The sequence below is a fragment of the Pinus tabuliformis genome, chromosome 3_2 (genome assembly GCF_031772625.1).
Source record: "Pinus tabuliformis cultivar Carrire ecotype Pingquan chromosome 3_2, CPIR1, whole genome shotgun sequence".
Lineage (NCBI taxonomy): Eukaryota > Viridiplantae > Streptophyta > Pinopsida > Pinales > Pinaceae > Pinus > Pinus tabuliformis.
Window position 1 is genome coordinate 757,810,186 of NC_142302.1, and position 14,421 is coordinate 757,824,606.

Here is a 14,421-nt window from a genome sequence, read left to right on the forward strand (position 1 = left end):
TTCACCTTCTTGGTAAAATTCCGCAACTTTCTTTCCATCAACAAAGAAATGAAAATAGATGCATTATATCAAAAGACATGAAATCTCAACTCGATAAGAACTCTAACCATTTCTTACCAATCCATTTCAAAGGTCTTTCCTTTGTCTACACATCACCATCAACATGTGAATCATCTTAAGACACATCATTCATGGAAACTTCCTTTCCATTTCTGCCATCTTCTCTTTCCACCTTCTTCAGCTTTTGTGGAAGCATTACTGGATTCAGAGTCCAACACCTTTCAGCAAGATGCCCTTTCTTATGACAGGAAGTGCAACACATGTGCATCCTCTTGACAACATGATTTGCCTTGTCCAATGGACCTTTGGCTTCTTGCTTCTTTTCCTTCAAAAATTTCCTGCATGTGGCTATCCTCTTCCAACATCTAGAAACATTATGGTTATCTAAACCACAAAAGGAACATGCAATTCTTTTCCCATATCTATGTGGAAATTTATCATGCTTTGTAAAATCAAAAGGAATATGATTTGAACCAGATTTATACCTTTCTTTTTCACCTTTATTACCTTCATGAGGAGGTGAAGCAAATGAATAAATGGCTCCCTTTGGAACACCATCACTCTCTTCAAGGCTGTCATAGTTTCCACAACTCTCTGGTTCAAGTGTGTGCTTCTGAACACCTACATCCTACAAATGATGTTTCAAGCCATTGCATTCCTCCTGAATACAATCTTCACACTCTTGAGGCAGAAGACCTACAATGCAACTCCTTCTTGGAACCGTTTCAATGGCCTTCACGGTAGCTTTGGAACCTTCTCCATAAGATTGTCCATAGCCAAGACCCAAATATTTAGGCCTTTCCTCAACCATTATTGGTTCAACAATACCTTGTGCATGCTTGCCCAAGCCTTTTCCTTCATAGCCCATCTTGGACATTAGCTTGTAACCTATGCCTCTAGTATGTTTTTCAAAAGAACCGATAGAAGCATTCTTAGAAGAATTTGATGACAAACTGGAATGGTTTACCTCTTCTTCAAGCTGATACTTGATTCTTTGGCAATAAAGAGTTGTGACTCCAACTCATGCATCCTTTTCAGGTTCATATTTGCAATATGAAGTTGCCTCTCTATTTCCTGCAATTTGTCGGAAAGCAACTGCTTCTCTTCCTTCATGGAATTCAACTGCCCTCTAAGTATGCTGCTCTTCCTTCCATCCTCATACATTTCTCTCACCTTGTCCATCATGATGAACAAGTCTTGCTTCATGTCTCAATCAAAGAGTCTTGTGATGAAGGGGGAACTTGAGGATACACTTGTAGAAGTTGTCATTATTCCAATGAACAAAAGAACTTCAAACAAGATTAATAAAGAGCTTATTTAAGCAACCTTTTGCAACAAACCTCTTGTGCTTCAACGATTGCTTTGAGGTCCTTTGGGATAGAAGAATGCCTTCAGCCCTTCTTCCTTCTTGTCCTTCCTAGACTGAGCTATCAATATAGCTTTCCCTTCACCTATGCATACTCAAAAAATAGTCAGTCTGCAAACAAGCAAACAATCAATCCTTGACTACCCAAACACCTTTCAGACAAGCAATCTTTGCTCCGTCAATCAAGAATTCTGAGCTGATACCACTTGCTCTAGTATACCCAGCTTTGATATCACCTTCTTTAAAGGTGGGCTTAACCAATCTTAGGCTTTGATACCACCTGATCTGAAAATGGGACACTAAAGGCTTCTTGTGAGCTTACAAAAACCTCTCCCACTTCCAAAGCTTAAATATTCCCAAGACCCAAATGATTAACCAATTGTAGAATTAATAGTATGCTTGAAAACAAGGTGTATGCTTGTGTTTGTTGTTGACTATTTATGTGTTTTAAGTTCACTTGCTTATGCAGATATAAAATACATATGACAGTAAGTAAAGCAGAATATAAGAAACACACGCATAGCAGCAAGGTGCAGTAATAAAACAACACACATAACAACAATATTAATTTGGAGTCCACCCAAAACTCTTGGGCTACATCTCCTTGAGCTCTAGTCAATTGGACTAGGCTCTCTGGGATTATGGCATCAATTCTTTTACAAGCTCCACACTCAACTTCACTACTTGACATAGAAACAATGGGCTTAGAACACCATCTCATCCCTGGCTCTGAAGCTCTCAGCTTTTTGGCTCTGGCTCTGGATCTGGCTCTTGGCTCTGGCTCTGACTCTTGGCTCTCAGCTCTGGCTCTGGCTCTTCGTCTCTAGCTTCTCTGAGCTCTCTCTTGGCCTCTGCGTGCATTAATGGTTCACTCGACCTCCAAGCGACCTTTATCAACCTTCCAGCGACCTTTAGCAGCTTTGCTGCCTGTCAATCGTGCCCTCTGGCTTTTCGCTCTCTCAGTTAACAGCTCTTCTTCAGTGACCTCCAACTCCCTTCAATTGGGCTCTCTGGCTCCTTTGAGGCAATTTTCCAGCTCTACGACTTCCCTAGCTATTTCTCTGCATGTAATCATCCCTCTGCAGCTTCCCCAGCCGTTTCTCTGCGTGTAATCATCCCTCTGTGACTTCTCTACTCCTTGTCTGTTCAACTAGCCATCTGGCTCTGTGGCTTTGTGGCTTTGCGCATTCCCAAACACATCATTGTCTGCAAAATGCCCGCTTGCAGTGTGGCACAACGATCAAGAGAGGTTACAAAGGGATTGGGGCCTTTTTCTAGGAAAAAAATCGAAAATGGACAAAATTCCATTAAACAGAGATTTATCGGAAAATACATTATCGGGCATTAAATTGCCCCTATAAACCCTATCGGTTCTGCCATTAGTCGCATATTGCATCATATAGTTGGATTGGCCAAAACCCCAAATACATGGGAATACATTGAAAAATCTGAATTCCCAAACTTCAAAAATTATAGAATCGAGTCTATAATCCCGTCAAGCCCGGCCTTTTATCGCTTATCACTATCGCAATCGCATTGGCCCTATTATCGGGGATCGCCGATCACCGATCGCCGATTAAATCTGGACCGTTGATCTGCTCCCCGAACGGACGGTCCATATCACATCGCATATCGCTATCACATCAGCCCTTTGTGTTGGGGATCATCGATCTCCCACCACCGATTAATTCCTGGCTGTTGATCTCCTTTCTTGATCCGATGGCTGAGATCGCACACCGCGGATCAATTTATCGCATATCACATTTGCTACGGCCTGAGTCTTTTCATATGCCATACGCCGACGCCGATAATCGGCAATTGCATGTCGCATTGGCCCGAGGGTCCTTCCCTTATGGCATACGCCGATGCCGATCCGCCGACACTGATATCGGCAATCGCATATTGCATAGCTCGGGGTCCCAACATCGGGCGAAGGCCTATCTTCGACCCGATATATCGGAGTTCGTTGACCAGGGGTTCCCTCCGCTTGCCTTAAGTCCACCCTTTGAACCATTTCCGATGCGATTTCCTTTAGAAGGCTTTTTATGCCATTTTTTGGAGAAATGCCTCCTTTTTCAAATGATAAAGGCATTCTTCTTTCTGTGATAACTTCTGCATCTGAAGTCCATTTTAGCCCAATCAAATTGCAGTAGATTCAGAATGAAAAGATATACGTAATGAGACTATTTCCAGGAGCATCCTTGGACTTTCATTTTCCTCTATGAGGAACACTTTTAGACTTAGAAGTCTAGCCAAAATCCATTTTGCATAAAAAAATGACACATAAAAACTAAAAAAAGGTGATTATGATTTCTTTTGAAGATTTTGTCAAAAATATAAACAATGCAGAGTTTTAAAAATATTCGACATGGTTTTTTCTTTTCATTTTTTACTATCTTGTAGTTAATTTGTAAAGTATTCTTGGTCATATCATTGTTGATTTGTTTATAGTAATTTTATACTCACTTTATAACTTTTGACCTCAAGTAAGGTGCATGGTTTGGATGGTGAAAAGTTGGAATAACTCAACATGCTATTGTTGGGATTTAGATTTTTCTTATTACTTTTTTGATTGGATATTATAGTCATACATTGTTATGGAGTGGAAACAAGGCATCAAACTTATTGAAACTTTTAAAAGGATGAAACAAGTTTATGTATATCACATTTTGGTGGCCATTCCCATGTTGAAGTTTCAATGAATTGAAAATGTGGCATATAAACTTACAATTTAATCTTTTCATTATTCCTTGTTCTGTTGAGTTCCTTTGGGTACTCGGTAAAAAAAACTTTGAATAAATCTAATCATAAGTAATGGCTTCTTGTTCATGGTGCATTTTCTAAAATGCAGCTATATGGTTATTTTTTAAGAAGTTAAAGACATCGATGTAGTATGATTTAATTTTTTTTTTCATATAGAGATGCAAGAAAGTTTTTGTATTAGAATTATCTAAAAGAAGTTAAAGACATTGATGTAGTATGATTTAATGTGTTTTCTCATATAGAGATGCAAGCAAGTTTCTGTATTAGAATTATCTAACCAGATTTTTTGTAGTTAAATAAACCCCCTTCCTCAAAAAATGACCAAAAAATGATTCAATGACTTGAGGGGGACTCCCATTATGAGCTAACCCTTACCTCATAATATATAAAAGCCAAATCCACTTGCATTAGTTTTTCTTAGGTAGTTCACTTTACTAATCTAGTACTAGCTAAGTCCACGAACAACATCTACCCACTACTCCAAAAAATCAAGATATATGATAACTTATAACCCAAATATATATATATATATATATATATATAAAATTGTGGATGTATGTGTAAAATCAAAATTAGAGTTATAGAACTTAAATTAAAACACTTTTATCAATTTAAACCACCATACAAAAATAAGTTTTAATAAATAAATTTCTTGAAAACATTTTTCAAGATAATTGATCTTTAAACCAAGCATAAAAAACATAATGCAATAAAATAAGCTGAAATTTATCTATAGCAATGAATACTATATAGACAATTGATCATCACCCATACAAATCATTTTTTGAGTTATCTACTGAAATCAAATAAATGGCTTGCATTAAAATTTATGGCTAATATCAATATTTATACAACATTGTTCTATTATAAAATATTAAAGTAAATTGATTCACATCCAATGATGAATCCTAAATAAAATTTAGACATCAAATTTGAATTTCCAGATCAGCTTTTGGTCATAAAGACACATGTTTTCTCTTCTTTCTTTAGGCATCAACCCCTTTCTTCCTCTGGTCCTTGGTAAAGCACAAATGCCCAGGTTAACCATCTCTTCTAATGGCTAAAGATGTTCCTTTCTTCTTGCTAGTCTTAGTAACCGTTTGAGATTGAATGGGTCTCGAAACTACTCCTTGGTGTTGACTCATTAATAACTAATTGAGCAAGCTGCAGTGAGGTGGACTCTAAGTTGTTTGATGTTGCAACGAGTAACAACCTTTTATACCTGTTTTGGGTATTTATGCATTTTCCTCTAACTAATGTCCAACTCAGTATATATAGATTATAAATAAGATGTTAAGCTTAGTCTATAGATTATAAATAGGGAGTGGAAGCTTTTGTCGAACTTCATTCATGACTGCTATCACAAATTGATTTTAATTAAAAATTTCACATAAATTTTAAGAAACTCATAAGTAATTTTGAAATCAATATGAGCTATTGATATTATAAAACTATGAATATTTTCGATATTATAAAATTATAAGTAGTTTTTCTTTTTACATTACAGTAGAAATTAAATTTTTATAGTCTAATTAAATTTTTCATATAAATAAATTAAATTTTAAAATTTTAAAATTAAAATAAATACATCTATTAACGTAACAATATTCTCACCATAAATTTCAAGTTTAATAATGAATAATTAATTTTTTATAATTTTTCACCCTAACAATGTTGCCATCTTGCATTTTAATGATAGTGGTTACATTTTTATAATTTTTAATAAAAATATAGAAATTTAAACTTTATAATATATTAAAATACCATAAAAAAGAATGAAATGAGACATTATCATAAGTCGTTACATTTTTATAATTTTTAATAAAAAAATTGAAATTTAAACTTTATAATATATTACGGTACCATGAAAAAGAATGAAATGAGATATTATCCTAACAATGTTATGACCATACATTTTAAAAATACAAAAATACAATTTAAACAATGAAAAATAATATATTGTATTTTGTACTTAAAAAAAAAATTACACTTGAAACTTTGATCTTCTTAGTTAATATTAAATCCGTACGTAAAATAAATCTATATTGATTTTAATGAATTGTAAAATTACCATTAATATACATACTTATATATATATATATATATATATGAAGTTGATATCTACATAAATTAGTTAACATAAATCTTCAAATGGTTTATTTAAATTTCTAATTGAAAAATATTTTTAAAAAGCATAAGATTTAAGCGTATGGTTCACACATTTTTTTTACTTATAATTACTTTAGGACATATTCATTTTTTTAAATTATCGCTGATATTATTTTTCTAGTTAGAACATAATTTTTATATTTTATTTTAGAAACCAAACTCTCTGAAATAATACCCATTAACCCAGCAAAAAGACATATAGTCACTCTAATTAAGATCAATAATGCACAAACATAAAACAGCGGAAAAGCCATCTTTTTTCCGAGAGAGAAAAATCAAACAATTTTTCTATTATTAAAAAGCCAGTTTGTATAAACATAATATATCGAAGTCATTTCAAAGCCAAAAACCAGTAAAACATGGATACATCACCATTTTGAAAAAACCAGCATAAGCCTCAAATTGACATGTAAGTATAACAGTAATTGGGCATAAAAGACTATAACAACTGCATCACTAGTCCTAAAAACTATGTATAAAAGTCTATCACCAAAGCTATATATAAAGTCCGATCATTCTAAGAGGCTACTTCTTATATACTTGAAGTATGGTGAAGACGGTTTGCACAGAGCTGAGCAACAGTGCAATAATTGTTGGAATATTAATTCCAACTGCAGGTTGCGGACGCCGAGAGTTGGACAGCGAAGGCAGCACAAAACCGCTCAGCAAAAACCACCAGCATATCGGACCGCCTTCGACTAGTAAGCAGTTTCCGTATGATCGAGCCCGATACAATGTAATGCAGCCACGTGGTTCTCTACATACGTCATCATTTCTGACATTTCGGGACGTAAAGTTCAACATAAAATTGCCTCCGGAAATCCTCCACCGCCGTCTGATCTGCTCCATCATTCTCCGCCGTTCATCAACCAGAGTTGCATACGAGCCTGCATTAAAAGCTTTGCGTGGAGTAAAATTAAGTTTGGTTGACCATACCTTTTATTAATGCAGTGTCATATGCATAGGTGAATAGTTAAGTTTTTATATACGGCACGTAAAGCATTTATTTATGTTCGTAGTATGTTTTGATATATATGTTTTTGTTTAGTTTTTTTTTTTGTTGTATGAGCCAAAATGAAAAGTGCTCGTGGGTGGTTGTAATATGTTTTAAAAAAAAGAATGTGTGTTGACCATTGAAAAAGAATGAAGGAGCAGCGAAAAACGCTGAACTAATTTTGCACAGCAATGCATAAAAGAGAAGAACAAGGGAGCGCAAATGTAATGGTATGTTGTTGTTCACTGGTGGTGAAGCTCGCGGCAGCGAAAGAAGTGTTGGTTTCCTGTGGTAAGAAAAGATATGAATGCACAGCAGTGCATATGAAAAAAACGGGGAGAGCTTCTGTAATTTTTTTTATGTATGTTGTAAAAACGCACAGCAGTGCGAAACAAAAGAACAGAGGTTGAAATGTATTTTGGGTGTTGTCCAAACAAAGGGGAAGCAAGCGAGCGAATGAAGAATCATATGGTGTGAGTAAAGTTTTTTGTAAATGTAATGAAAATTTTACTGCATATGTAAAAATAGTTTTACAGCAGTAATGTAAAAAGGGGTTTTACAGCAGTAAAAGAAAAAGAGAATTTTACCCAGCAGTGTAAATTCTCAGGTGGAGACAGAGTTTTGTTGAATGTAATTTTTGGTAAATCCCTCTCAGCAAAGAGGATGAATATGTATCAGGCATATATTTTAATGAATAGAAATCATTTTATGGTGATGTAATACTCTGTTCTCAGTCATTTTTTTAAAGCTTCCCTGTGCAAAAGATCCTGTGGCAGAGAAACAAAGCATTGTCTTTGTGTGTTCAGTTTGTCTGTTTTTGGGATTTTACCAGAAAAATCCCCAACAGTGGTATCAGAGCTGGTCCAGGCTCTTTGATGGTGACAGAGCAGGTTCAGGCTCTTTGAAGGCATCAAAGAAGCTGAAGGAAAGATTCTTGTTGCAGCAGAGAAAGCTTCTCCAGCAGTGTGAAGACTCAGCAAAAGGATTCAGGTATTTCTCAGATTAATTTTCTGTGTTGCTGTTGAAGAAACAGTGAGTCATTTTAAAAAAACACAGTCAAGTATTTTAAAGCATAGTTAAGAATGGCAAGGTCAAAGAAAAAAGCCTCCAATCCTCCTAAGGTTGTGTCTCCCTCTACTATTAAAATAGAAAACAATCTATTTGAAAGCATTCTATTTGAGGCTCCAAGGTTCGATGGGAACTTTGATATATGGGAAATAAAAATGAGGGCTTTCTTAAAGTCTGAAGGGATTGAAATCTGGGAATCAGTGATTGATGATAGCAAGATGGATAGAGAATCCAAGGAGTACAATGCAAAAGCAGCAAAGACTATCTTGGATGGACTGCCTGATTCTATAAAGAAGAATCTAGGAAAATATTCATCAGCAAAGGAGATATGGGACAGACTTCATGACCTTCATGCAAAGGGAGCACTGACCATGACCATCAGTGAAGAAGAAAATTCTGAACCCATCATAGAAGCTGAATGTGAGAAGGTTGACCTCATCAAACTTCAAGTAAAAGAAAGGGATGAAGAGCTCGTCAAGCTTAAGAAAGAGCTTGATCAATGCAAGAGGAAACATCATGAAGAAGTCATATCCATGACAAATCAGTTGAATAAAGCAAAGAAGCAGGAAGATGCCTTGTTAAGTCAACTTGAACAAAGGCACATGAGAGTGAACAAACTTGTAGAAGAGATTGGACAGTGCAAGGTAGAGGTCTCCTCCCTTAAGTCTGAACTACAAGAGGCCAGGAAGCAGGCACAAGGAGCTGAAAAGAAAATGGAGAGCAGTCAAGCAGAAATCTCCAAAATGAAGACAGACATCATCTCTCTCAAAATAGTAGCAGCTGAAGCTACTCGTAGCAAGGAAGAAACTGAGGAACAACTTATAGAGAAGAATAATGAGTGTGAAAGATTGGAAGAAGAGATTGTCCTCTTCAGGAAAAAGGTTGAAGGGATGAACAAAATCATGAAGAGCTCTCAAGCCTTGGATGACATGCTCAGCTATCATAGATCTCCATCTGATAAATCAGGACTTGGGTATGTAGGTGAACCCTTAAACAAGAATGAAGATGCTTTAAGCAAAGGAGATGTGAAGAAGCCAGAAAGAAATTGTGATGCTCCTAGTTCCAGCAAAGGCAAGGAGAAAAATGAAGGCTACAATAGAAGAAATCCTACTCCAAGCAGAAAACCAGCTCCAAGAAGAAATGTAGCTGATGTCAAAGAGGCAAGATGCAATGGTTATCATCAAAGAATCTCAAGGCAGCAAGGCTTCAGAAGCACATCAAGGAAACCTCCATCTCCCAGGTACCAAAGTTCATTTTATGGTTATTGTTACTCTTGTTCAAACTTTGGTCATATGGCAAAAGACTGTAGAGCATTTCATAGAGATAGATGTTGTAGTCTCCGACAATCTCCAAGAAATAATTTTGCAAGAAGAAATCATGAATTCTTATTCATGAACAATGTAGAATGTTTCAAGTGTCATAACATTGGGCATATGGCACGTGATTGTAACTTAACATGGGCTCTTACACAAGCTAGACCCATGCAAAAGAAAAAAGTTACACAAGTATGGAGAAGGAAGGAAATACAGTCTGAAAGTCCCTTGAGCTCTCAAGCTGATCTAAGTTTCTTTTGAGAAAACTTTGCTGAAAGAAAATAATGCATACATTAAGGGGGAGCCTGTAATTATTAATCATTATTGCTGAACTGTTTTAACAGTCATTCTTTGATGAAGATCTTCTTATAGGGGAGAGATATGGAATTAAATCTGCCATAAAAGCAGAAAAAAAATCTGCAGGGCATGGAGACTGCGTGGAGGATGTATTGCAGCGCAGCAGAGCGCAAATGAAATCTTTTTGTTAATCCCTCTGAAATGTAATATGCAGCGGTGTTGAAAAATGTAATTTTTTTATCACATATGCAATGCAATATGCACAGAAGTGCATAAAGAAAAACTGGGGTAGCATATATTTTTAATGCACATGGGATGAATGAGAATGTGTGCGGCAGCAGAAAAACGAAAGGAATTGCACAGCAGTGCATTGTGTAAATAAAAAAAATGAAGACGAAGATTGTGTGAAGCAAGGGTGTAAAAAGGAACAGGGGCAACCCGTGTTAATTTTTTTTGTGTGGAGAATGAAGCGCAGCAGCGTGAGGATGATTTCTTTTTATATGCAAGTAATGCAGAGTAAAGAGTTAGTGTATGGGCACAGCAGTGTGATGAAATGAAATACGCACAGCAGTGCAAATTGCAGAGGCAACGCAACAGCGAATAAAAACCCAGGGGAGATAGAGTCTATGGTTATGGGTATGGACAACAGTGCATAAGAAAAAGGCAGCAGCGTGATGGCAAGAAGGAGAAGCACAGCAGTGCGAAGAAAATGAAACCAGAGCTAAGAGAGAATGAAGAAATGTGTTTTTACACAGCAGTGAAAAGGGCAATCATGAAGAGCAAGAGAGGTGCAGCAGCGCGACAGTGAAGGAGATTTTTTTTGTGTGTAAGGAATTACATTTACAGCAGTAAATGTAAGTAATTTTTTTTTTTTTTAATTACAGAAGTATATGTAATACTCTGTTTTTACAGTAGTAAATGTAAATGAGATTTCTACACACAGCAGTGTAAAATCTCAGGAAGAAAACAGAGTAATATTTTCGGTTGTTTTGGAACTGCATCTAAAGCAGTGTCTGGTTGTAATCCCTCTGTGAGAGGAAGTGAAGTTCTTGGTGAATCCCTCTGTTAAAGAGGAAGGTGCTTTTCAGCACAGTCATTTGGTGAAACCCTCTGTTAAAGAGGAAGGTGCTTTTCAGCACAGTGTCATGGTGAATCCCTCAGTCAAGAGGAAGATGCTTTTCAACATAGTATGGTGAATCCCTCTGTCATGAGGAAGGTGCTCTTCAGCACAGTCACAGGTGAATCCCTCTGTCAAGAGGAAGGTGCTCTTCAGCACATTCTCAGGTGAATCCCTCTGTTAAGAGGAAGACAACTTTCATTGGTTGTGGAACTGCATCAGAAGCAGTATTGGTGAATCCCTCTATGTGAGGAAGATGTTCTTGTAACAGTAGTTGGTGAATCCCTCTATGTGAGGAAGTGTTTGGGTATGTTTGAACGCCCAGCAGTTGAAATTAAAGGGGAGTGTTGGAATATTAATTCCAACTGCAGGTTGCGGACGCCGAGAGTTGGACAGCGAAGGCAGCACAAAACCGCTCAGCAAAAACCACCAGCATATCGGACCGCCTTCGACTAGCAAGCAGTTTCCGTATGATCGAGCCCGATACAATGTAATGCAGCGACGTGGTTCTCTACATACGTCATCATTTCTGACATTTCAGGACGTAAAGTTCAACATAAAATTGCCTCCCGAAATCCTCCACCGCCGTCCGATCTGCTCCATCATTCTCCGCCGTTCATCAACCAGAGTTGCATACGAGCCTGCATTAAAAGCTTTGCGTGGAGTAAAATTAAGTTTGGTTGACCATACCTTTTATTAATGCAGTGTCATATGCATAGGTGAATAGTTAAGTTTTTATATACGGCACATAAAGCATTTATTTATGTTCGTAGTATGTTTTGATATATATGTTTTTGTTTAGTTTTTTTTTGTTGTATGAGCCAAAATGGAAAGTGCTCGTGAGGGGTTGTAATATGTTTTAAAAAAAGAATGTGCGTTGACCATTGAAAAAGAATGAAGGAGCAGCGAAAAACGCAGAATTAATTTTGCACAGCAGTGCATAAAAGAGAAGAACAAGGGAGCGCAAATGTAATGGTATGTTGTTGTTGACTGGTGGTGAAGCTCGCGGCAGTGAAAGAAGTGTTGGTTTCCTGTGGTAAGAAAAGATATGAATGCACAGCAGTGCATATGAAAAAAACGGGGAGAGCTTCTGTAATTTTTTTTTATGTATGTTGTAAAAATGCATAGCAGTGCGAAACAAAAGAACAGAGGTTGAAATGTATTTTGGGTGTTGTCTAAACAAAGGGGAAGCAAGCAAGCGAAAGAAGAATCATATGGTGTGAGTAAAGTTTTTTGTAAATGTAATGAAAATTTTACTGCATATGTAAAAATAGTTTTACAGCAGTAATGTAAAAAGGGGTTTTACAGCAGTAAAAGAAAAAGAGAATTTTACCCAGCAGTGTAAATTCTCAGGTGGAGACAGAGTTTTGTTGAATGTAATTTTTGGTAAATCCCTCTCAGCAAAGAGGATGAATATGTATCAGGCATATATTTTAATGAATAGAAATCATTTTATGGTGATGTAACACTCTGTTCTCAGTCATTTTTTAAAGCTTCCCTGTGCAAAAGATCCTGTGGCAGAGAAACAAAGCATTGTCTCTGTGTGTTCAGTTTGTCTGTTTTTGGGATTTTACCAGAAAAATCCCCAACAATAATTGCCCCCAAGAGAGCTAGAATATTCCAAGGCTATGAGAAATGCTCCTTCACAAACTGGGCAATCCAGACCTTGACGTTACTTCTGTAGTGCTCTATCACATCGTTGTGCAGTTTCTCGAAGACAAATTTGCGAGGCAGGGTGACTCCCTTGCACAGACCATGGAAGAGCTGGGCAACCTCTGAGACTAGTCACTCCCAAGGTAGTTATTAATGATGTCACAATTTCTTGCAGAGCCACGTCTTTTTCCGTGTTAATCAAGTTACTCATCAAACTCAGGTTACTTACTCATCAAACTCAGGTAACAAGTAACGTAATTAATTTCAGATTCTTTGCATAGCTCATAAGCGATCAAGTTACGGAAGAGTACCTCTGTGTGGTCTGTGACATTGATGGGAGGAAGATACATTGTGACCTTCTTCCCATCAAATCCTATTTTCTTGGTGCCTCCATCGCGTCGACTAAATTTGATGCCTGCATTACTTAGTTCTACTGCAGTAGGGAAGCGTGTGTTGTCCATACCCCTATTGTTGCCGAATTGAATTGCACCGTCATTCAGATGTGGAGAGACAATGAGGGTGTACAACAATCCCAGAAGATGAGCTTCGTCATCCAGTGGCGGCTGGGGCCAGTTTCTAATATCACGTTCGTAATCGAAAGGGTAGAGCTTGTTCCCTGGACTTTTTACCAGCACATCCAAAAGAAAATTCTCGGTATCATGGACCGAGTTGAGCTCTAATTGAACTAGTTTTCGGAGAACTATTAAGGGGATCTGGTTTTCAAGTATCAAAAGGTCGTTCAATATATCGAATCCAGTAAAATCAACCTTGTTCCTCTCAAAGATAGGTTCATACTTATCTCTACCCAGTCGTTCCCCTCTTAAATTGTTTCCAGCGAGAGTCCTCAATATTTCCAGAATGAAGCAACCATCCAATGTAAGCATTACAACCAGGTGCTCTGGCTCCTCCTTGATTTGTTCTTCGTAGCAGTCCTTGATTTTGAAGATCTTATCGATTGCACGAACGGAGAACTCCATATCATCTGAAACACCAAAATTCTCATTGAACCTCGTCGACATTCTACGCAGGGCTCTCCTTTTCAGATGGTCTATTCTAGAAAGATTTGCTGATCCGTTGGAATGATATGGACCCAACGAAACCATCTGAGGGACATATGCTCTGTTTTTCAACTCTTTGAGGAAGTTAGGAACTCTAAATATCGATACAACGGACCGCAATCTGGGATCAATATAGGATTCCTCTGAAATATGAATAGTTCTTGCTGCTTCCCTTATCCATGTTTCCGTTTCCCTAGGCTCATGCTTCACCATCCCCCTTCGATTAGGGTACCTCAGCTCACCAGGTTCACAAATGCTTGGCATGGCCGAAGTCTGTGGCAAGGGTTCAGATTCCACGAGCTGTAATCCCGCAGATTTACGATTACACTGGCCCATGTCTTCCCCAAATCCGTGATGCTGGAGCAAAACAGAAGATTGCCATAAGTGAATTATTCTTTTCACATAAAGACGGCTCTAAGTGAATTATTCCTTTCACATAAAAATACAAAAGACTTTTTAAAGTGAATTATTCCTTTCACATAAAAATACAAAATCCTTTTTAATCCGAAACTGAATATTATAATGGGCAAAATTTTACTAAACACTATGAATATTATAATGGA

General features: G+C 37.1%; 1 protein-coding gene across 1 annotated transcript; it reads right to left on the reverse strand.

Annotated features, from left to right (window-relative positions):
* Window positions 1–13,021: 13,021 nt before the first annotated feature.
* LOC149182819 (UPF0481 protein At3g47200-like) lies at window positions 13,022–14,194 on the reverse strand. The gene has a single exon (XM_089414694.1). The coding sequence runs from the start codon at window positions 14,192–14,194 to the stop codon at window positions 13,022–13,024; it is 1,173 nt and encodes a 390-aa protein (XP_089270820.1).
* Between the last annotated feature and the right edge of the window lie 227 nt (window positions 14,195–14,421).